General features: G+C 51.1%; 1 protein-coding gene across 2 annotated transcripts; it reads right to left on the reverse strand.

Moving 5' to 3' along the window:
• Positions 1–2,889: 2,889 nt before the first annotated feature.
• On the reverse strand, positions 2,890–21,028 carry zfc3h1 (zinc finger C3H1-type containing). Of its 2 annotated transcripts, XM_085415143.1 has the most exons (36): positions 20,357–21,028; positions 19,101–19,487; positions 18,860–18,949; positions 17,952–18,091; positions 17,444–17,852; positions 17,116–17,327; positions 16,918–17,041; positions 16,750–16,841; positions 16,477–16,668; positions 16,243–16,401; positions 15,997–16,134; positions 15,768–15,886; positions 15,552–15,692; positions 15,297–15,471; positions 15,032–15,160; positions 13,982–14,602; positions 13,795–13,904; positions 13,585–13,716; positions 7,576–7,697; positions 7,395–7,496; positions 7,185–7,316; positions 6,930–7,107; positions 6,670–6,856; positions 6,348–6,536; positions 5,874–6,111; positions 5,679–5,784; positions 5,149–5,347; positions 4,978–5,072; positions 4,791–4,901; positions 4,600–4,704; positions 4,360–4,525; positions 4,111–4,211; positions 3,833–3,934; positions 3,713–3,752; positions 3,558–3,620; positions 2,890–3,198 (listed from the first exon to the last, which is right to left on the reverse strand). In XM_085415143.1, the coding sequence occupies exons 1-36, from the start codon at positions 20,880–20,882 to the stop codon at positions 3,073–3,075; spliced, it is 6,258 nt and encodes a 2,085-aa protein (XP_085271269.1). In that variant the 5' UTR covers positions 20,883–21,028; the 3' UTR covers positions 2,890–3,072. The 2 variants fall into 2 exon arrangements, with proteins under 2 accessions (XP_085271269.1, XP_085271270.1); XM_085415144.1 differs by lacking the exons at positions 2,890–3,198; positions 3,558–3,620; positions 3,713–3,752 and having other exon boundaries at positions 3,843–3,934; positions 4,069–4,211.
• Positions 21,029–23,711: the final 2,683 nt, after the last annotated feature.

The raw sequence follows: 23,711 nt of genomic DNA on the forward strand, positions 1-23,711 counted from the left end.
GTATCTTAGCTGTTCCCAGGACTGCGCTCTTCTGGACAGAGATCTCCGATGTTGTTCCCGGGATCTGCTGGAGCCACTCGCCTAGCTTGGGAGTCACCGCACCTAGTGCTCCGATTACCACGGGGACCACCGTTACCTTCACCCTCCACATCCTCTCGAGCTCTTCTCTGAGCCCTTGGTATTTCTCCAGCTTCTCGTGTTCCTTCTTCCTGATATTGCTGTCATTCGGAACCGCTACATCGATCACTACGGCCGTCTTCTTCTGTTTGTCTACCACCACTATGTCCGGTTGGTTAGCCACCACCATTTTGTCCGTCTGTATCTGGAAGTCCCACAGGATCTTAGCTCGGTCATTCTCCACCACCCTTGGGGGCATCTCCCATTTTGACCTCGGGACTTCCAGGTTATACTCGGCACAGATGTTCCTGTACACTATGCCGGCCACTTGGTTATGGCGTTCCATGTATGCCTTGCCTGCTAGCATCTTGCACCCTGCTGTTATGTGCTGGATTGTCTCTGGGGCATCTTTACACAGCCTGCACCTGGGGTCTTGCCTGGTGTGATAGACCCCAGCCTCTATGGATCTTGTACTCAGAGCTTGTTCTTGTGCTGCCATGATTAGTGCCTCTGTGCTGTCTTTCAGTCCAGCTTTGTCAAGCCACTGGTAGGATTTCTGGATATCAGCCACCTCCTCTATCTGCCGGTGGTACATACCGTGCAGGGGCCTGTCCTTCCATGATGGTTCCTCGTCTCCCTCCTCTTTCTTGGGTTTCTGCTGCCTGAGGTATTCACTGAGCACTCGGTCAGTTGGGGCCATCTTCCCAATGTATTCTTGGATGTTCCTTGTCTCATCCTGGACTGTGGTGCTGACACTCACCAGTCCCCGGCCCCCTTCCTTCCGCTTAGCGTACAGCCTCAGGGTGCTGGACTTGGGGTGAAACCCTCCATGCATGGTAAGGAGCTTTCTTGTCTTTATGTCAGTGGCTTCTATCTCCTCCTTTGGCCAGCCTATTACCCCAGCAGGGTATCTGATCACGGGCAGGGCGTACGTGTTGATGGCCCGGATCTTGTTCTTACCATTCAGCTGACTCCTCAGGACTTGCCTGACCCTCTGCAGGTACTTGGTGGTTGCAGCCTTTCTAGCGGCCTCTTCATGGTTCCCATTTGCCTGTGGGATCCCCAGGTACTTGTAACTGTCCTCTATGTCTGCAATGTTGCCTTCTGGTAGTTCAATCCCCTCAGTTCTGACTACCTTCCCTCTCTTTGTTACCATCCGACTACACTTCTCCTGCCCACCGATGCCTTCTTGTTCCAGTAGCCCACTTTTCGTCAGGGTGCCCTGGTTCCTCAACACCTGACGCGGACCTTGTTGATCCGGGCGACGTCCGAGCCGGCATGCCTTCATATTTATCTGTCTCGCTCATGTCTGCGGTAGGCTTGCTTAGCATAGGGGGTCTAGCCTTAGGACCCTTACTGGATACAGACGCCCCAGGCAGGAATCGAACTTGCGATCCTCTGTTCGAAAGGCGTGTAGTCTAACCACTACGCTATCCAGCTGATGTGTGTGTGTGTGTGTGTGTGTGTGTATGTATATATATATATATATATATATATATATATATATATATATATATATATATATATATATATACACACACACACACACACACACACACATATATCACTGACTTTCAGCTTGTTGTGTTTGTATGACTGACTAATTATTAAACATTCGCACATAAATAAGTGACGTCATATTCAGTACTTTTGACAGTTCACTCTTCGGCCGCTCCATCTTATTGGGGAAATTCCACATACATAAATGTAAATTTCAAAACTCAACCCCATCATTTAATTTGTTTTTGATTGAAATTCAATATTACTTAAACTCTCTTAAATTAACTTCCAATAAAAAAGGTTTATCATTGATTGAAATTCATTCAGAAATGTTTAAGGAATGAGCTGTCACAACTTTCAAGTACAAAGTTGTTATGAAGTCTGTCACATTCCCCCCTTTTTTTTATCCTTTATTTATTTATCCTTCTTATTTCATTGTGCTGTATATTGTTACTCTTATTTGCCTTGTATGTCTACTGTACGAACTGAACTGGAATGACTGACTGTTCGCTTTATAATTTCAATAAAGTTTGAAAAAAAAAAAACCTCTTCAGCCGCTCCCTTCTGCCGTATTTTGCGGCAAAATTATCCACACCCACCGCTGTGCTATGAATTGTGGGATATATGGGACCACGAAGCGTGCACCGGACCACGCTTGATATTTGGGGAAATCGACGGCGCATTTGGAGTATGCGTTTGAAGCACACTTTGAATTGGGACAGCCGTCGTCGCGTGGCGGTGACGTAACCGCACTTAAAATGCGTACTTCAAGCGTGCGGTCTCTTAATTGGGACACAGCCAGAGAATCACGTCAAATACGACTGATGTGAATGTGTCACTTCCTGGTTGTGACAGGAAGCCGCTGCTGGAGGAAGTGACACGGAGGCAGTGAAGAGGCACACACCCTCTTATTTTAGAAAATAATTTAATAACAGGTGAATGTAAAAAACATCAGTGGCAGGACGCGCATCTCCTCTGCTGCTAATACTCTTTAATCAGCTGATTGACAAAACAAAAGCACATTGCACATGAGTCTCAGAGGGGCGTGGCCAACAGCGGCGGTGGTCGGTCCAGTCTCTGCATCCGCTCCCTTTCTTGCCGCGTCGCCTCAGTAACACTCAGTTTGTTTAACTAAAGAGTCCACAGACAGGCGACGGCGGCGTCCTCTTGACACACACACACAGGCGCCAAACACACCCTCAGCACCCCCCTCCCCCCGCCGGGTAAATGAGATATAAAAGGGAGGGAAATGACTCCAACTGAAAAGTGAGGAACTAAAGAAAGGTGATGAAGAGTGAGGGCGGCACTCAGCTCTCGATACTTACACTCACACCGACGCGCTCCCGGAGGGGGCGTGGCTTCAGCGGCCGGGGAGGGGGACGTCTGGCTTACCTCGTCTGCTCTCACTCAGTCACCTACAGCCTCTCATTATTGATCTATTATTGATCAGTCTGATCAGCCGTCCTCGCCGAGCGATGGGCCGACGCCCCCGCTCACGCTCACCCCCGCCCGCTGACAGCAGTCCCACAGCCGCCGAAGGCGCTCCGAGGCCCCGCCGTCCGCTGCCTCCAGCAGCAGACGCTACAAGGGTGTGGGGGGGACAAAGGGAGGGATAAACAAAGGTTGGGGGGGGGGGGGGGGCATGCGGGAGGGGGACGGGGACGGAGGGCAGGTGAACATGCTGTATACAGGTGAGTCAAACTGTTTATAGTCACATGGTCATAGAATACGAGGCAGTACAAGCCAATCAGCATGGGCCGACGCCCTATCTGAACAGCTGATCTCAGATCTACTACAGGGCCACACACTCTGACCAATCAGATTCCAGCATTTCTTTTCCCAGTCCAAGTTTTTAGGACCCCCCCCCTTCAGATCTGAGAGCAGCTGTCCAATCACAGCTTGTCTAATGTGATGTGATTATCTGTGTGTGTGTATATTACATGTTTCCACAGGGCTGCGCTCAGTGGGAGGTTCTGCAGGGCCTGCTGGAACATGTGACGCACCTGAAACACAACAAGGGGGCGGAGACAAACACCACTGAGTGCTCAGCTAGACTCCACCCTCTTTTCTTGATTTGATTCAGTCTCAGACTCACCTCAGCTCGCTCCTTTAGCTCCTCCTCCACAGCAATTGCTCTATGAACATACGCACACACACAATCAGGACGCAGTAATCATTGATCACTGATCTGGCGGGACTGTCGACACGCACTCACATTTTCCAGCTGCTCAGACACTTGGGGGTGTTACCGCTCAGCATCCGGGCCTGGAACTTCAGGTGCTCCACGTTCCCATCCAGCCACTCCTGGTGCAGCAACCTGAGCAGACACACAGCAGTGACATCGCTGATGTGGGCAGAGCTAAACTGTCCCTGCGGTCGGATGATTTAAATCCAACGACAAACAGGAAGTAGATGTATTTTCCATCTCATTACTGGAGTCAAATCACTGACAAGTGGCATTAAGCTCCACCCAGTCCTCCTCCAAGTGTGTACCTGAGGCTCAGCTCAGTGTTATTGGGCATAGTGTAGCACAGTCTCTCCAGAACCAGTGCATGCTGGGATGGCGGCAGGCAGCTCAGGTAAAGCGCGACCACCTGCAGAGGGAGACATGACATCAGCAGACTACAACTACAGACCTGCCGCTGAGCAAGGCAGCGAGCGCTCACATCTGTGTGACGACGGCACGGAGTCGTGACATCACGCAGGTGAAGATGGCGTGTGGCAGCAGACTCGACCTCTGACCTTGTTGTGGAAGCGGTAGCAGCTCCAGAACTCTGCGGCGTTGAAGGGGAGCTCGAGTCTTGAGGGGGTGGTGCTGAGGCAGCGCTGGACCAGGTCTGAGAACGTCCTGGACTGTGAGGCGGCGGTGGCGGCGCGGGCCTGCGGGCTGCAGCTGAACGTCAGGTAACTGCAGAGAGAGGGAAACTGTGAGCAGCAGGCGCGTGCGGTCGAGGAGGAAGTACCTGTGGCAGGTGAACTCACTCCATCCACAGCCTGTGAAGCTCCTCCAGCTGGGTGACCGCCCCCAGTGCGCGCTCAAACGCCTCTGCCGCGTCCTCCACCGAGCCGTGCAGCCACTGCCACCGACTACAACGACAGTGAGCACGTTAACCCTACTGCGCCCGCTTTCATCATCACCGCAGGACGCCATTTATGAAACCTTAAACACCAACCAGTGAATGAGGTGGAGGAAGCTCATCTGCTGGCTCAGCCGCTCCTGCAGCTCCTTCTTGATGACGGGACCTCCCAGCAGCTCGGAGGAAGAGGAGAAGCCCAGGATGTGCCTGAGGGAGGAAGAACAGAGCGCCATCAGCTGTCCGTGCGGACTACAGCTGGGAAGACTGAGGCGTCGGGACGTACCGCAGCACATCTACGGGCGTCCTCGGACTCTGCTCGTCCTCGCAAAGCGACAGCACGAAGCCTCTGAACAGCGGCGTGATGGCGCCCGCCTCCTCCTGTGGACACAGAGACTGTTCTTAGCGTCGAGAGGCGGAGCTTAAACTTTATTCACAGACTCACGGTCGAGCTCACCTGAGCCATGAGGAACTTGCAGCAGTGGTAGAAGACCTCGGCGTTGTGGGGGCATTCGGCCAGAGCGTGGAGCCACATGCTGACCGCCCGGTCGCCGCTCCCGCCGTGCAGGTGGAGGTCGGCCACAGCGTCTCGCAGAACGCACGACTCGGGACAGAACTCGAGCAGCGACTCGCACAGCGCGACGCCCTCGCTGTACCTGCGCACACACACAGCGAGGCGCTTCATAGACCACGATGTCACCGAGCACAAACAGATTTGACCTTTGACTTCACAGCTGTTCACAAACCTGACACGATGACATCACACGAGAGAACAAACATGGCGCACTCCGCACTGACCTCACAGGTGACCTCGCGTCACCACACCTGCTCCTCTGGTCAGGTACGGTGCGGCTCACTAACCGTGTGGCGAGCGTGACGAGGTCAACCGACCAATCACAGAGTCAGAGCGGTCTGAGGTGGGCGGGGCTCTGATTACTCGAATGTTCATCCCGCTTCCTCACAGTGTGATGTCAGCAGCGAGCTCACCTTTGTAGCAACTTGTAGAGGAAGATGAGGTTGGTGTGCAGAGGAAGGCAGGCCAGCGTCCTCTCGCTGTCAGATGCGTGGTCGTCGCTGCACTGACGGACGCCATCTGAGAGGAAACAGTCACACAGAAAGTAGAAACCAGTTAAGCTTAGGGAGACAAGAACCTCGCGTGTCTGCTGGGTCGCAATGCCATACCTTGGAAGAGAGCGATGAGGATGTCGGCAGGCGTGCTGATGTCCTGCGGCGTCCTCCATGGCAGCAGGAACGGCTCCCTGCTGACTACACGGGACGGGCCGGACTCCGCGGGGTCATACAGGCACGCCGGCAGTCGGTCGAACTCTGTCAGGTGGATGTAGGAGAGCCAGAGCAGCGCCCGGTCGGCGGCCATCAGGTGGTCGGCGATGCTCCGGTCCTGAGGTGACTTCAGAGCGTTCTGAGAGGAGAAATCCAGACAGCAGATGTCACGTCACATTAGTCCCGCCCTCTGGAATACAGGTGACAGCCAGTCATGTGGCCCCCAACATGGCTGCACACTGACGTAAACAGCTGTGTTTGTTGTTTGTTTTTTTAGGAACCTGATTCTTTAAACTCTGTGAAAAATGTTCGTCCCACTCTGACGTTACGTTTGTGGTGCACAGCGTGAGGCAGGTGCCCGAGGTCGCGGCTCACCTGCAGGACGGCGAGCGCGCTCTCCAGCCGGCCCGTGAACAGGCTCAGCTGGACTCTGTAGAGCAGCGCCTCCATCAGCTCGAAGGACAGCATCTCTGTGACTCCAGACGACGCCTCGGCGAGGAGGAACTGCAGCAGACGCTCGCACACGTAGTCTTTCCCTTCAAATGAGCTCTCCAGGTTCAGGTACTGAGCAGCAGAGGTCAGAGGTCATTATGACATTTACCTGATAAACAACGCTAAAACCACCAACGCGCCACTGTTAGCCCGCTGAGCTGTGCGGTGAGCTAGCGGCTCCTGCGAGCAAACCACGCTCACTTACGTTCCACCACACTCTGTAGTCAGGGGCGTGCTCCACCGCCATCTCGCACATCTCCTGCACCTCCTCCCGGCTGCCCCGCCTGGAGAACAAGGACAGGTAATGGCTCCACACCTCGGGATTATCGCAGTTGCTCTCCAAAGCGCGTGACAGCGTGTTCAGGGCGGCTTCCAAACACTCTGCCGCAGAGCTGCAGGGGACAGATTCAAGGTTAAAGGGGGTGGAGCTCCGCAGCACAGACCTTGAGGTAGGCGGGGACTTACGTCTCGCTCTGACTGAGGTATTTGAAGGCGAGCTTGATCCACAGCTGAGTGTCTCGGGGGCTCTCCAGGACGCTGGCCTCCAGGTTGGCGATGTCGTCCGTCTCACTGATGAAGTAGCGTTTGTCCTCCGAGGTGACGCACGCGTCCAGAGCAGAGAGGCCGGCGTGAGCGCCGCTGTCTGCACGCACACAGACACACGTGAGCTCACTCAGACCTGCCACGGAGGAAACGACGAAATCCTCCCCGTTCACTAACCTCTGCCAGGTGTCACGTGACCGGCCGCCATCCCCTCGTCGCCGCTGCCGTCGTCCTCGGGACTGAGGTCACTTTGCGTCGATGGCTTCGGCCTCCACCTCCTCGCATCCTTGTAGGTGGTGTAGGGCGGGACTGAAGATGGAGGGGACAGGTGAGAAGCACGGAAGCGGCTGGAGCAGTGGGCGTAACGTTACGGGAATGCTGACCTACCGTGGCGCTTGCTTTCGTTGACTTTGCTGACGAGGAGGACGGCCTTCTGGTCGACGCCCATGCGGTCCTTGTTAGAGCCGAACAGCCTCTTCATGTACTTCTCTGCAAACAAACACAAACACCTGAGCTTCCACGTGACACACCTGCCGACCACCAGACCGAGGCTTCGCACCCACCGCACCTGTGGCGGCGCACACGTCCTCGTCAGAGCTGCCGTCGGAGCAGCTGATCAGCGACAGGTCGTAGGACAGGATGTCCTGGAAGAGCTGGTTTCCGCTCAGAGTGCAGTTCCTCATGTGCTGCCTGCGGCGCAGAGGGACAAACATTAAACAGGAAGAGCTACAGACTCAGGCGGGTAACATTATCGTCACGGTAACAGGGCGACACATCACGCAAACGTGCCGCTGCGTTGTTTTACTTTGTGGTGTGACGTCCACCAGCGATCAGCGGGGTGTGTGCACACTCAGCGGTCAGGCTCAGGAATATAACCCGCACGTGCCCGCCGTGAGGTTTCACAAAGACATGCAGTGATTCTAGTTGCTCCGTGTTGCTGGTTAACCAGCTTTTATCCGACTGTTCAAACTTTAAACTGTTCTTCTCTCTCTGCTGATGCCGGCTATATCTTTTGGTGCTCATAACTTTCACACTAGGGCTGGGCCATATTATACCGTTCACGGTAATACCGGTATAATGTTAGGCAACGATAGGAAAATGAAATATCGCGATAGAATATGAGTAAAACGCACATGCGCAGTGGCTTTGTTTTCATACGCACATGGCCGATTGTTGAGTGAAACAGATGAACCAGAACTGGTTTGTAAAAACTAACCCAACTTCCGTGATGTGGAACTGGTTTGGTGTTTGTCCGTCAGATACACGACAAAGCACATTTTTTGCAGAACATGCAAGCGGCCGTCGTTATTGTCGTATTTGTCGGACTAAGATGCTCTTAAATCTGGGAGTAATCTGGGTCCTAAACTCCGTATGCTTCAGGTCAAACGAACACTGCAGCATCACTGAGAGTTAAAAACTGTCTAAATTCTTTCATCTTTAATAAAACGTTCAGCATTGCTGCTTTACCAGGGGTAACTATGAAGTTTAACTTCCAGGCATCCATGAAAACAAAATTTATTACATTTAACGGAATTAGAAGTTAGCAGGAAGCTAGCGGAAGTTAGCTCGCTAGTTTCGCTAGTTAGCTAAGCATGATATAGCATGTTCTGACTGAGAGATTTCTGAAAAAATTCAAATGTACAGCTCTGCTATCACTTCCAACATAAATGAAGACAGGAAACTAAACAGCAGTGACGTTTGTAGGGTTACTGAAGTTGGGCTAGCTGGTATATAATGATGTGCTACGTGATCGCTAGCGACACAGCTATGTTAGCATAACATAAACAGTGAAGCTGGAGGACGAACACTAACACTTTTCCACTTATAAAAGTTAACGTGAAGGTTCCTGATGGTTAGAGACAAATGCAATCGCATGGCAGGATGCTGTAAACGGACCAAACTTCAGTCAGGAGAACAACTGAGATAATCCATCCACAATACGAGGTTAGTCATTAATACACTGCAACAACATGGGAATAGAGCAGCTGCCAGAGGATTCAACATTAATGAATCAATGGTACAGAAGTGGAGGAAGCAAGAAGAATGAGTTTAATAAAGTTTGATTTATCTGACTGCTTTGTTTCGCTTAATGTGCCTTACAGTGGGGCAAAAAAGTATTTAGTCAGCCACCGATTGTGCAAGTTCCCCCACTTAAAATGATGACAGAGGTCAGTAATTTGCACCAGAGGTACACTTCAACTGTGAGAGACAGAATGTGAAAAGAAAAATCCATGAATCCACATGGTAGGATTTGTAAAGAATTTATTGGTAAATCAGGGTGGAAAATAAGTATTTGGTCACCTCAAGCAAGGAAAATCTCTGGCTCTCACAGACCTGTAACGTCTTCTGTAAGAAGCTTTTCTGTCCCCCACTCGTTACCTGTATGAATGGCACCTGTTTGAACTCATCATCTGTATAAAAGACACCTGTCCACAGCCTCAAACAGTCAGACTCCAAACTCCGCCATGGCCAAGACCAAAGAGCTTTCGAAGGACACCAGGAAAAGTATTGTAGACCTGCACCAGACTGGGAAGAGTGAATCTACCCGTGATCTCATCCCGTGGGGTCAAAATGATCATGAGAACGGTGAGCAAAGATCCCAGAACCACACGGGGGGACCTGGTGAATGACCTGCAGAGAGCTGGGACCAAAGTAACAAAGGTCACCATCAGTAACACACTACAACGGCAGGGAATCAAATCCCGCAGTGCCAGACGTGTTCCGCTGCTGAAGCCAGTGCATGTCCAGGCCCGTCTGAAGTTTGCCAGAGAGCACATGGATGATACAGCAGAGGATTGGGAGAATGTCATGTGGTCAGATGAAACCAAAGTAGAACTTTTTGGTATAAACTCAACTCGTCGTGTTTGGAGGAAGAAGAATACTGAGTTGCATCCCAAGAACACCATACCTACTGTGAAGCATGGGGGTGGAAACATCATGCTATGGGGCTGTTTTTCTGCCAAGGGGACAGGACGACTGATCCGTGTTAAGGACAGAATGAATGGGGCCATGTATCGTGAGATTTTGAGCCAAAACCTCCTTCCATCAGTGAGAACTTTGAAGATGAAACGAGGCTGGGTCTTCCAACATGACAATGATCCAAAACACACCGCCCGGGCAACAAAGGAGTGGCTCCGTAAGAAGCATTTGAAAGTCCTGGAGTGGCCTAGCCAGTCTCCAGACCTCAACCCCATAGAAAATCTGTGGCGGGAGTTGAAAGTCTGTGTTGCTTGGCGACAGCCCCAAAACATCACTGCTCTCGAGAAGATCTGCATGGAGGAATGGGCCAAAATACCAGCTACTGTGTGTGCAAACCTGGTAAAGACCTATAGTAAACGTTTGACCTCTGTTATTGCCAACAAAGGTTATGTTACAAAGTATTGAGTTGTATTTTGTTATTGACCAAATACTTATTTTCCACCCTGATTTACCAATAAATTCTTTACAAATCCTACCATGTGGATTCATGGATTTTTTTTTTCCACATTCTGTCTCTCACAGTTGAAGTGTACCTCTGGTGCAAATTACTGACCTCTGTCATCATTTTAAGTGGGGGAACTTGCACAATCGGTGGCTGACTAAATACTTTTTTGCCCCACTGTATAATCCCGTGCACCTTATGGTCCGAAAAATGCATACTGCACACTGCAGTTTAATGTTGCAAAGCACCTCTTTTTAACTTCAGTGGATATTATACATGGTTATGCTCAGGATATGTCAGCCCATTTCTACTGGAAATGCCTTTTGGTTAAACTTTCAGCAAGGAATTTGCATTTGCACTGTTACATTTTTATAAAGCTTTAATGTACATAAAAACCAGCTTCTTGTTTAAGTGAAAATAAATGGAAGGTTGTCTTTTTGCGCTAGTAATGTTGTGGAGTTGTATTTTGTCTCGCATCAATTATATCGTCAGTTATATCGTTATCGCAAATTTTCAAATATATATCGTGATAAATATTTTTGGCCATATCGCCCTGATCTATTTCACACTTTTTAAAATATTAAGATTTCTATGCCGTTCTTTGGCCCATTAAAATGAATGAACAAGCGTAGAGCTGGGCGATAGAATGATAACGATATGTATCGCGAAATAACTTTTTCTTGATAGAAAAATTAAACTATTGCGATAGACCTCGCCGCTCTTGTCCTCTTAAAAAAAAAAAAAAAAAAGAAGGACAGCCAATCCAAATGAAGTAGCGCAGAGCCGAACCAATCACAGCCGCAGTGTCACGTCACGTGACTTGTTACGTACAGCACAAGTGCCAAGCCGCACGTGTGTTTGTTTGGGAAGCAGCCAGCCGCCGTGCCGCCGGGTAATGGAGGAAATGAGTGTGCCGACTAGAGAAACATCAACCGAGAGCGTGACCGAAGGTTACCGAAGAGAAAACAGATGATGGTTCCAACGCCGGAGAGATTGTCGAACGGAAGAGCCATAGAAGCTCCGTAGTGTGAAGGTATTTCTGCTATTTCAAGACTGACAAAAACAGAGCAGCTGCACTGTAAATGTGCCGAAAGCAAGTCTGGAAATACGATAAAGCGGTGCAGCTCAGTCTCTGACTGGAAGCGCTAATTCATCATTCGGCTTTTGTCAGACTAAAGTAACTGTTACAACTGTTTGAAAAGCTCAGCTATACAACAAGGAGAGATTGAGAATTTCCTTTTAGTTCTCAGTTTATTTGATATTGACAAAAGTTAGTCAGTTTTGTCTGTTCTTCTGTAAAACAAACTAAGATTTATTTTTAGAATTAATATTTTGTTTCTAAGTGGAATTGACAATTTAGTCTGTTTCGTTTGTTCTATTTTGAAACTTAAACGCTTTAGCGGCTGCCTTTTGTGTAGTTTGCAATATTTGCCTTTATTTATCTGAAAAAGTCTTATGTTCCTTAAGTACATCTACCCTGTTGAACTTATTATGGGAAATAAATATTTAAATAAAAACAAGCTGCTGATTATTTCACATTTTACTTGTGAGCAACGGCACATTTAAATCTTACAAATATAGTTATTTGGCTTATATCGTGATAGATATCGTTATCGCCTGAAATGAAAAACACATATCGTGATATGAAAAAAACCGCCCAGCTCTAAACAAGCTCAGTGCGATGAGCAGCGGTTCTCAGAGCAGGAGGCCCGGGTTTGAATCTCGCCCGTGGAAACATGTTTCACGAGACAGCTCAGGGAATCGTCTTGTATTTCTGCTAATTCATTACAATTCTGCAATTTTTATGATTTCAGCAGCTTTTCTAATGTGTACTTCAGCTTCTTCAGCTTTTCAGCAGATTCCACTACACGGCATTCACACCGCACTTTCGCAGGAAATGCAACTTTTTCTAGCTTATGTCTGTGAGCACAAAGCTGACACTGGGAGACTTTGTGTCAAAGTAACTGAGGATAAAAACATGAAGCAGACTTTCCTCACTGCAAAAACTCAAACTCTTACCAAGTATATTTGTCTTATTTCTAGTCAAAATTATCTCATTACACTTAAAATAAGACACAATCAGCTACAGGGCAACATTTCAGTAAGCTAAAGGAACTTGTTTCAAGACAGTGAATCTTGAAACTAGAGAAAAACTAGAGATTTTTCACTTGTTCCACTGGCAGATTTTTTCACTTAATACAAGATATTTTAGCTTAAAATAAGTGAAAAAATCTGCCAGTGGAACAAGTGAAAAATCTCTAGTTTTTCTCTAGTTTCAAGATTCACTGTCTTGAAACAAGTTCCTTTAGCTTACTGAAATGTTGCCCTGTAGCTGATTGTGTCTTATTTTAAGTGTAATGAGATAATTTTGACTAGAAATAAGACAAATATACTTGGTAAGAGTTTGAGTTTTTGCAGGCCTGCCTTTTTATAGCAGATAACCTTAAACATATTCTGCAGTCGATCAAACACTGAAGAAAACCATAAATCAACATGTGAACGTTACCTGAGGTTTGATTACAGAAGCTGAGCGATCGTTTAGGTTTAAATTTCTTCAGTTTGAACAGCAGAGATGAGGCTTTGATGTCAAAGTAAAACAGCGAAAGTCATGACGAAGTTCATCAAACGTGAAGCTCAGTTTGATCTGCTTTTGCTGCTGGTTCAGTGAACTTGGGTTAGAATAATGATAATAATAATAATAATAATAATAATAATAATGGATTGCATTTATATAGCGCTTTTCGGGACCCCTCAAAGCGCTTTACAACACCACTATTCATTCACTCTCGCATTCATACTGGTGGAGGCAGCTACAGTTGTAGCCACAGCTGCCCTGGGCAGACTGACAGAGGCGAGGCTGCCATATCGCGCCATCGGCCCCTCTGGCGGTTAGAGTGATGCAACCTGCAGCTTCAGGATCTGTGAGCTTTTGGCCTTCAGCCCGACGGCGTGTCTGTGGACGTGCCGTCAGGTGAAAGATCCACGCTCTGTTTTTACATCCTCGTAGCTGCTCTCACTTACTGCTTTAGCTGTTTGTTGAAATATTTCCTGAGCTTTAACCGGAGATACATTTAAATGCAAAAATCGATTCAGGATTTAATGAATTGATATCACGTTATTCAAATAGTTTGTTTTGTTGTTTTACACCCCGCTCACCATCTGCAGCCATCGTCGTTGCACGTTCCCGTGAGGTCGAAGCGGCAGAAGCACTTCTTTGCTTCGATGGCGTTGCTGTACGTCACCGAGCTCAGAGACAGCTTCTCCTTGGTCCTGTAGTACGGGCTGAACCTGAGCGGGAGGACACAGCTGTGAGCCGACCGCACAGACCACATACGAGCTCTGCTGCTGTCGGTACGACGGAGCTACCTGTAGGACCTGAAGGCCAGCAGAGGGCTGTGGTACGGTCCGAAGGGAAGCGGCCTCAGCTCCAAGCCGCCCGACGAACTCACCGCTGTCTCCACCTCAGCCGGAAACACCTGGATGACCGGACACAGAGCGTTAGCGTGAAATTCCCCCGAGACCTTCAGCTGCCCCTCTGACAGTCTCCGCTCACCTGTGCGGCGAGGGCGGGGTCCACGTCCTCCCCCAGCACCTGCAGCTCCATCAGCAGCAGATCTCCCAGAGGTGTCTTCTGTCTGTACAGCCGCTGCAGGGCGTCCACGTCCAGCCCCGCGAACATCTCGGCAGGAAGCTCCACGCCTGCCGAGCCACTGGGCAGCGCCTTCACGGGCTTGGCGGCAGTGCCGACGTCTTTGGGCGGAGCCGAGCTCGTGGCGTCCAGGTGGGGTTTGGTGAAGGAGCAGCTGGACTGACGGAAGGAGGAGCGACGGCCGCCTCTGGCCGCAGCAGCGGGCGCAGGTTCTGGTTCGTGATCCTCGGCCTCTGCGGGGTCCTCGCTGTCCAGCGTCAGCTTGTCCTGGGAGAGGTCGTGCAGCGAGGGCTGCGGCGGCGGCTGGACCTGAGGGTCCGGGGGCGTGGCGGATCGCAACGGCGGCTCTACGGGGAGCTCTGGCAGGACGCCTTTGTTTCGCAGCACCTGCGCCTCCTTCAGCTTCTGGATCTTCAGCGCGTACTCGGACTCGAGCTGCTGCAGTCGTTGCTTCTGAGCGATGAGCTCGGCAAAGTGGCGCTCAGAACCGCGGGGCGCTGCGTCACGCCGCGGCAACTTGCTGAGCTGGAAAGGATAACGTTACGCAGGGTAAACACACCTGCACACAGCGGCGCTCCATCAGAGCTTTCTTATAGTTTTATCGGCGGGTGCATGTAACCACCAACGCCTCTGAATCCATGGTTACCGGCGCCGTGAGGAGCTGCGTGAGCGCAAGCGTCCTCTGTAACAGCCCGAGTTCGTTTAGCCAGCGCCTCCCCACTGTGGGTCCCACCCTGATCCTTGCCTCAGCTGTTCATTAGCTGACTGGATGGGTAATTAGCTTTATTAGCTAACCAGCCAGCTAACTACAGCTAACTGCCTCACCTGTAAGTTTCAACAGCAATTCTTCATGCAACTGTTTTTTCAGAATAAAAGCCTCTCTGGCTGAGTGTTTCTCTGCTGAGGAGACAAACACACAACCTGCAGGTTCCACAGAGAAACAGGAAGACTCACCGCGGGCCGGCTGGAGTCCGCTCGCCGTTTGGGCGCCCTGCCGGCGGCTAGGTGAGCCTGCACCAGCTCCTGCTCCAACCGCACCGCCACCGTCTTCTTCACGGAGACCCGCTGCTCCACCCGGTGGACCTGCAGAGGACGTGGAGGCGGTCAAACGACACCAAACAAAGAGACTTCACAGCAGCCAGGAGGAGTCTGAGCTTCATGTCCTGCATCTGAGTGCCGCCGTGCTGACGCCACAGTTGGGGCGGTAAAGTTGGCGTACCTGCTCGCGCAACTTCCTGAGGAGCGTCTTGTTGGCGCCGACGATCCTCTCCGACGCCTGCAGCTGCTCCCTCAGTTTGGCCACTTTGGCCTCGGCGGCCTTCAGCGACTCGTTCTTCTTCAGCTCCTGCTGCAGCAGGTGTCGCAGCATGGCCTCGTCTCTCTGCAGCAGCTCCCTGAGGGCAGCAGACTCCCACAGTCAAAGCGGCGCCACCGAAAACCTCACACCAGCTCCCGGTGTGTTTTAAGATCTCACCTGTGTTTGCTGAGCTTCAGCTCGGCCTCGCTCAGCTTCAGCTCCACCGCTGGCTTCAGGGAGGAGTCGATGGAGTCTGCAGTGGCGGGCGAGGCGGAGCCACGAGGGCTCTGTTCCTTCATCATCCTCTGCCTCTCCCTGCTGTGAGCGTGCACACCCACAGAGTTAGTAAAAGTCTTTGTGTGTGTGTGTGTTTGAGAGAGGTCACGTGGGTACCTGGCGATCTCCTCTTTGAGTAGGCGGTACTCGGCCTTCTTGGCGTCAGACAGAGCCTCTGGCGTTCGGACCGGGTTGTTCTCCTTCTCAGAGGCCGACGCTCCTTTTGGCTTCGCCGCCTGAGAAATAAGAAGTTCAGAGTCGTGACATCATCACGCAACGCCGCAGACACATTCCGGCTGCACAACGATCGTCGTCGTGCCCGGACGGTTCAGGTGAACGCACTCACCTCCACCGTCCTTCGGGCCTCTTTGATCATGAACTCCAGGCCGCCAAACACCGCCTGCGATGAGCTGCAGGCGTCCATGTCCGAGTCGCTGTCGTCAGAGTCGTTGAGAGAAACCACCACCGTCTTATGTCTGGGCAGCTGGACAGACAGGTGAGGGGCAGACAGGTGAGGGGCAGACAGGTGAGGGGCAGTTTCAGGCTCCATGTTTGTTTCTAAATAAGGAGCGGTGTGCAGCGAGCCTCTTACCACAAGCGGTGCTCTGGCGGCGAGGTGTGCTCTGGCGGCCTTGTTTGGGCGGGGCTGAGGCACCGTGTTCAGACTGACCGTGCTCAGGTTTCCTCTGGGTGGAGGCTGAAGGTCTGCAGGGGGAGGCCCACCTGGAGAAGGAGGAGCGCTGGAGCTCTTCTGCAGAGAGAAAATCATCATCATCATCATCATCAGCACAATCTAAACATGACATCATCACGTGACGCCGCGGACCTCCGAGACCACCACCCTCTTGTTGGCCATAGACATCAGGCAGGTCTCCCTGAGGAGCATCTCCTCCTCCTCCTCTTCATCAGCAAATGGAGGTTTTGGGGGGGGCTCCAGCTCATCTGGGGGAGGGGGGAGGGGAGGAGGTGGGGGAGGAATGGCGGAGAGCAGTGGGGGGAGGAAGGGCTGCGAGAATTCCTGAGGGGTGGAAAGAAAAAAAACCAGACATCAGCGAGCTCCTCGGAAGGTAACCGTGGTGATGAGGAGGAGGGGGCGTACCATTCCGAAAGGAACGGGGTCGGCGCCGTACAGGTGAGGGATGCACGCCGCCTCCTCCACAGACAGCAGGTTGCTGTGCGTTGGCGACGGGACTGAAACGCAGACAAACCAGTTTAAACGGGAAACAGGAAGCGAAAGGTGCGTCAGGTGCACCTCCTGCCCCCTTACCTGGCGAGCCCGTCTCACTGTCCGTGTCCATCGCCACCTCGTCGTAGTTGTCGTACTGGTAGAGGTTCCCCGAGGTGTCCAGGCCCGGCTTGCCTGCAGACTTGCGGTGGTCCCGGTCCCTGGACTGAGCAGACACAGGTGAGTCAGCACAGGTGAGAGTCAGGTGACCACACTGGGCGTGCGCACACGGCACCTTACCTTGCTGCGCGTCCTCTTCCTCCCACCCACCAGTTTCATGAAGCGGTTATATTGTTCGTCCTGGTTGGACAGGTCGCGGATTCGCCGGATCTCGTCCTCCCGCTTGCGGCGCTCCTCCTCCTCCTGCCGTCGCTTCTCCTCCTGCTCCCTCTGCTGCTGCAGCTTCCACGTCCTCACCTGCTGCTTCCTGAACGCCTGCTTTGCCACCGAAACTGTGAGACACGTCACACAGGAACACTCAGAGCCAATCAGAGCTGGCCGCTGTTTTTCCGCTTCACTTCTAAGCGTGCTCACATTTAAGGCGGCACAGCCCGCACATCTGTCTCACCTGGGCTGATCTTCTTGGTGATGTGAGCCTTCCCCGGGGGGCGGGCCCTCTCCAGCGGGCCTTTAGGTCCGGCTTTAGGACACGGCTTGAGTCTGTCTCTGTCCTGAGGTCTGGGCCCGGTCTTGTTTCGCTCGCGGTCCCTGTCCTGAGGTTTGGACCTGGTCCTGGTCCTCTCTGTGGCGGCTGCGGCAGTGGAAGCAGACCTGGTGGTGACCCTCTGCCTGGCAGGTGGGGCGGCCCCGGGGCCTGAGCTCTTCTCCTGAGTGGCTTTAGTGATGCGTTCTTTGCTCCGCCTCATCACCTGCTGCTCCTTCTGCTGCCACTTCTTACTGGCCGACTGCAGAGCGAGGAGACGCAGCTGCAGCTCTGACAGCTCCTCCTCCTCCACCACCACCACCTTCTCCGTGGCCTGACCACACACAGAGGAGACGTAACGTGACACAAACCAAACGCCATCGAAGCGAACGGCTGAATCTTTTCCCTGCGGGTAGCAGCTGCACGGCCTCACCTTGTCTGGAGAGTCCTCGCTGGACGCCGACGACTCGCTGGGACACGGCGGCGGTGGTTTCTCCTGCTCCTCCATGATGCACGGGTCACACGGCCTCTCGTCTGCGGGCTCTCCTCCTTCTGCTCGCTGTTCTCCCTCACCTGGACACACATTGCACAGGAAGTGAAAACACAGCGTCTTCATCAAAGGTCGCCTGCTCCTCACTGCACGGTGCTAATCAAACTCTGGTTTGGGGGCCGTGAGGGGACTCTGCAGGGTGGACCGGCGTGCGTTGTCACAGTTTTCACTGCTGCATGAACCGAAGATCCCGGCAACATGACGACCTTCAGTTCCATCGTTAAAAGGCTCATTTTTTAGATTCGTTCTGGCAGAAAGAGGCGAATACCCTGTCATCCTGTTACAGCTGCGGGGAAGAAGGTGGAACTTCCTGTTTAGTGACCCTTTAAAGGACAAACAGCTGAGCTGAGCCTTGCACTGGGCCTCTCACGGTCCTGACACACACCTGGCACCTGGACCGTCAGGGTTCAGACACTGAGGCCGTACCCAGACTGCAGAAGCGTTTGTCACACTCGGGCCGAGACATCCCCAGCTGACCTCCGGAGCACCATCTGGTGTTAGCTAGCTCGTGAGAACTTGAGCTTTTTCTAAGAGCTCGCGCCGTGTGAGCTTGTAATACCTGAAAAATCTCTCTGCCCCATTAAAGTGACAGAACAGCGAAGTGGACAGATCAGCAGGTCACATGTGCGACATCAGCAGAATCCCACAGCGCCCCCTACTGTTGCAGTAATAAGCAATGTGGCAACCAACCCCGGTCCACCCTACAGTGAAACGTCCTTTCAGAGGATCAATCGGAGAGTCTGCTGCATCGGTACGGTGTACACTCGTGCCGGCGGCCTCAGTCTGCTCACCGCCGCTCTCGCGCGTCCCCTCTTCTGCTTCTTTGGCACCTTTTCCTTCCAATTCTGCTCCGTTATCTGTGATTGGCTGATCCCCTTCACCTGTTGACACACAGAACAGGAAGCTGTAGAAACACTTTACACAGCAAACAGGAAGTGATTGGTCCTCAACATGGTTTAAGTCGCCAAACAGGTAAAAAGGGGCGCGTCTACAGCTGCGATGTGAAAGCAAACATTCGGATAACGAACTCACCATCAGGCTTCGCCCACTTCTTCTGCAGCTCGTCCAGGTCGGCCGGCGTGGGGAGTTTCTGACGAAGCGGTTTGATGTTGAAGGCCTGGAACACTTTCTTCCTCTCCAGCTCCGACACCTCATCCGCGGCTGCTGCCAGACTCAGAGCCAGGCCCGGTTCAGCTTTGGTGTCCGTTAGAGCGGCGGCTACGCACTCCACCACGTCGTCCCTGACTGGTGACGTCCGTGGCTCCAGGGCCATCGTCTCCTCTTTGCGGATGCACTCGAGTTCGATCTGGATCTGTTTGTATTTGGACAGCAGATCCTCGAAGGACTCGTCACCACTGCTCTCCGGCCTGGGAGCGCCGTGAGCCACCTTCCTGAGCCGGTTCCTCCCGAGAGGTTTCTCTGAGGTCTGCGTTAAAGAACGCTGATCAAGAATTACTGACCAACAGGGATCAATACTCATTTCATTTTTAAAGTCATGATTTAAAAGAAAAAATATTAAAAAATAAAATTTTCAAAAAGACTTAAATCTTTGCTACCAACGAAAAGCTTCATTTTTAAGAATGTGTAAAATTAAAAAACGAACAAATTAAGAAATCCTCACAAAAAAAATGTCCATGTAAAAGAAGCAAATTTCTCCTATCATCGGATTATTGATCGCAGATCAAATGGCAGAAAACTCGCAGCCCTCTGAAAACTAATCAAAGCTTTCTCAATTATGGAACTCATGATGTCAGTTCGTCAGCTGAACCTTTGATTATTGGCTTCACATCCAAACATTATTTATTAACGCACTGTGTGTGTGTATTTGTAGTTTGTAGAAGGCTGACCTCTAAGCTGTTTGTTATACACTGCACCATCTTTCATCTGTAACACTAAAACTCCGCTTGTGGGATCAATAAAGTATTGATCTATTGATTTGGGCTTTTCACAGCTGTCTTCAAGATCTTTTCAATATGATCGATCAATCAATACATGAACGAGGAAATAATCGATCACTGATGTAACCGTGTAGCGGATGAATGAGGACAGCTGATGGGGGAGTCGCAACCACACATACGTCATCACAGCGCCGGTTTCGTTTCCTGCTGTCACGCACGCACCTGGTGGAGTGTGAAACGTGAACCAGTCGAAGCCCAGAACACTCACAGATCAATGGGCTGTTCATTAAACCAATATGTAATCAATGAAACCCTGACCGGCTCCTCGCGGGCTGCCTAATTCAATCACCGTCCCGGGGGAGAGGGCACGTGACACAGCAGAAAGGATACGCTTCCTCGCGGGGGAGCTGTGGCTCTCTCCGGGCAGGTACCGTCCGGGAGGCGGCCTGCTGTTGCCCCCCCGGCCGCCCCGGCTCCAGCCCCCGGGGCCTCCGTTCGGCATGCCGCGGTGCCGGAAGCGTCCCAGTGCGCCGTGGCTCCGCTCCCAGAAGCTGGACCGCGGCCCGGGCTCCCCATGAGAGCCGAGCCCGGGAGGCTGCTGCTGCGGTGGCGGGGAGGGAGGCCGGTCGGGCCCGCTCGGCCCGCACTGCTGCCGGTGGCCGGGCGGGAATGGGCCGTGAGGGCCGAGGCTGTAGGGCATGAGGTGGCGGAAGTCCGGCGGCGGGTGGCCCAAGTGCGGCGGCGCGCCGTGCGGGTGCTTGTGCGGCTTTCGCGGCCGAGGAGGAGCACCGCCACGGGGCCTGCTCCCATCCCCCCGCCGTGGAGGCGCTCTCTCCTCGGTGTCATCATCGCAGATCTCTCCGTCTTCTAGCTCCCCGTCCTCCGCGGGGGATCGGTTCGGAACGTCTACGTCCATGTTGGGGTGACCGTCTGCAGCTCCCTGCTGGGGCCAAACTCAGCGGCGGGACCAGGAGCTCATTCCGCGGCTCTGAAGCAGCTTCGCGGAGGTTCTCTCCGCTCTGACCGTTAGCTCTCTGTTAGCGCTCTGCTAGCTCCGCTGCTACCAACAATCACCGCGATAAAACCCGAGACTTCGCGAGACCGGAAAAAGCACGTAAAAGCAGAGCTGTGGGTTTTTCTCTTCCTCCCGGGAGGCGGGGACTCCGCATGTTGTTCTTACATTATTTATTGTTTTTATTTTGTTGACAGTTTTTGTTTGAGTATGTTTTGTTTTAATTTAATTTTAATTTATTTTGTTTTTTATTGTTTTTATTTTTTAGTTTCTTGTTTTTTATTTGTTTGTTTTCATTTGTTCTTATTTAATGTCATGTTTATTTTGTTTATAGGTTTCGTTTTGTTTCTTTTTTTTTCTTTTTCATTTATTGTTTTAACTGGTAGCAGGCTGCAGTGCTTCCTGTCCGCTCAGGCCTCTGTGTGACATCACTGATGGTTATTCTCTGTTCCCTCAATCAGAATCAGTCTCTGTGTGTTTCTGTTAAAGTGGCCACAGCAAGAAGGCCAGATCTACCACCAGCATATATAATAAAGTGAGAGCAGTGTGTTTTGAAAGGAGAGCTTATATTTATTAATGCGGTGAATGCAGAGGTGAAGCCAGAAGAGGGTGGCGATGAGACACAGTGAGGAGCAGGAGGAAGGTGTAGGAACTGAGCAGAGGAGCAGGAAGGCGAGCAGGAGCAGCAGGTTGAGGAGGACGGAGATCAAGAAGATGAAGGACACAGTGGAGTGGAGCATGAAGTCCTCGTGGGAGGTTCTGTGTGGAGCTGCAGGTGGACACAAGTCAGGAAGATCATTGGAGTCACGTTACTTTAAATCACACAGGTGGCCTCGGTTTCTATTAATAATTTATTATTGATTATTTATTCTGTGAATTAAAATTTCAGTTTTCCATTTTAAGCAGAAGGTGATGCAGCAAACGGTGGATGGTGACTCAGAGTGGTTCTCACAGCTGCTCGATGACCCCAGTTTCCTGAAACGGACATAAGTCACAACTGTAATCGCTCTGTGTCACCTGTCAGTGTGCTGGTGTGGATGTGGACTTTGCAGCTGCAGGTTTTCAGATCCTTTCGAACCTTCCAGAGAGACTATGCTCTTCCTTCTTTGTTCTGACAAAGCTCTGAGAAAGTTTGGTACAGTTTCAGATTTTCAGAGCTTCAGTGGGTGTTAAAAAACATTCACGGTGTTTCCTTTCTGCTCTTGGTGAAGCATGAGAAAATGCTGATGTGACACGAGGGTAACGTACGAACTCAGGGGGTCAGAGAGCAGTCGGACAGACGAGTGATCCACGTTGTGACCAGGATGTTTCTGTCAGGATGAAAAATTAAACAACTGAAAGCTTCACTGCCAGCCGGAAAGACTTAGTATGACAGGTGAAAACTGATCTGACAGGTTTCCACTGAAGGTGTTTTCTGGGAGCACTGGGATGTTGTTGTTCTGAGGAAAACTCAGGGCAGTTTGTAAATCAAAGCCAGAAGTGTTGTTTTAAATAAATAAATAAATAAATGTTAATAACGTGAGGCCCAGTGGGAGCTTTGGCTTTAACATCACTTGGTTTTCAGAGGAACAAACATTCATGTGTACAGATTTGATTCTGCTGACTGAGCTGCTCTGATGCCAGGTCAGAGACAGACTCTCCAACAAGATGTTCAGAGCGTATGAAGGTGAGGCGGTTCAGTCGGCATCAGTAAACACCAGGTTTAAAATCAGATATATATATTATTATATAGATCCCTTCCCAGACGCCTTAACGCCCACTCACATCCTGGGCCATCTGACCTCAGGAATTCGCATGATAAGGTGGGGGCAGGTTTCACAATGAGCTCACCCAAAACTCTGGCTGATTGGGACCCACACCCAGTTTCACACCTTGGCTCAGGCGATTAGAGGATCATCAGGGGTCCTTTTGTCCCTCTGTGGGGGGAAACTCCCACTAGGTTTATATCTGGGACTCTCCACCATTTGACCTTAGAACTGAAGAAGCTTCTCGGATGAGAGGTGAAACGTCTTCAAGCAACTTAAAGAAGTCCAGACGCTTTTCTTTGCAAGCTCCTTTGTCTCTGAGTATTGCACACCTTGTGCTTTTGGGCACTCCAGTGATGTTGCAGCTCTGAAATATGGCCAAACTGGTGGCAAGTGGCATCTTGGCAGCTGCACGCTTGACTTTTCTCAGTTCATGGGCAGTTATTTTGCGCCTTGGTTTTTCCACACGCTTCTTGCGACCCTGTTGACTATTTTGAATGAAACGCTTGATTGTTCGATGATCACGCTTCAGAAGCTTTGCAATTTTGAGACTGCTGCATCCCTCTGCAAGATATCTCACTATTTTTGACTTTTCTGAGCCTGTCAAGTCCTTCTTTTGACCCATTTTGCCAAAGGAAAGGACGTTGCCTAATAATTATGCACACCTGATATAGGGTGTTGATGTCATTAGACCACACCCCTTCTCATTACAGAGATGCACATCACCTAATATGCTTAATTGGTAGTAGGCTTTCGAGCCTATACAGCTTGGAATAAGACAACATGCATGCAGAGGATGATGTGGACAAAATACTCATTTGCCTAATAATTCTGCACTCCCTGTATAAAAGAAAATGTCAATAAAAATACAAAAAAATCAGCTCTGAACTGTTTGCTTTTTATGTTTTGAGTTGTCTTGATTTTCAATTCAATTAAATTCAAAATTTATTTGTATAGCACATTTAAAAACAACAGAGTCGACCAAAAT

The sequence above is a fragment of the Rhamphochromis longiceps genome, linkage group LG7 (assembly GCF_057381845.1).
Source record: "Rhamphochromis longiceps isolate RC_006_pf linkage group LG7, R_longiceps_female_GT1.1, whole genome shotgun sequence".
In the NCBI taxonomy this organism is placed as follows: Eukaryota; Metazoa; Chordata; class Actinopteri; order Cichliformes; family Cichlidae; genus Rhamphochromis; species Rhamphochromis longiceps.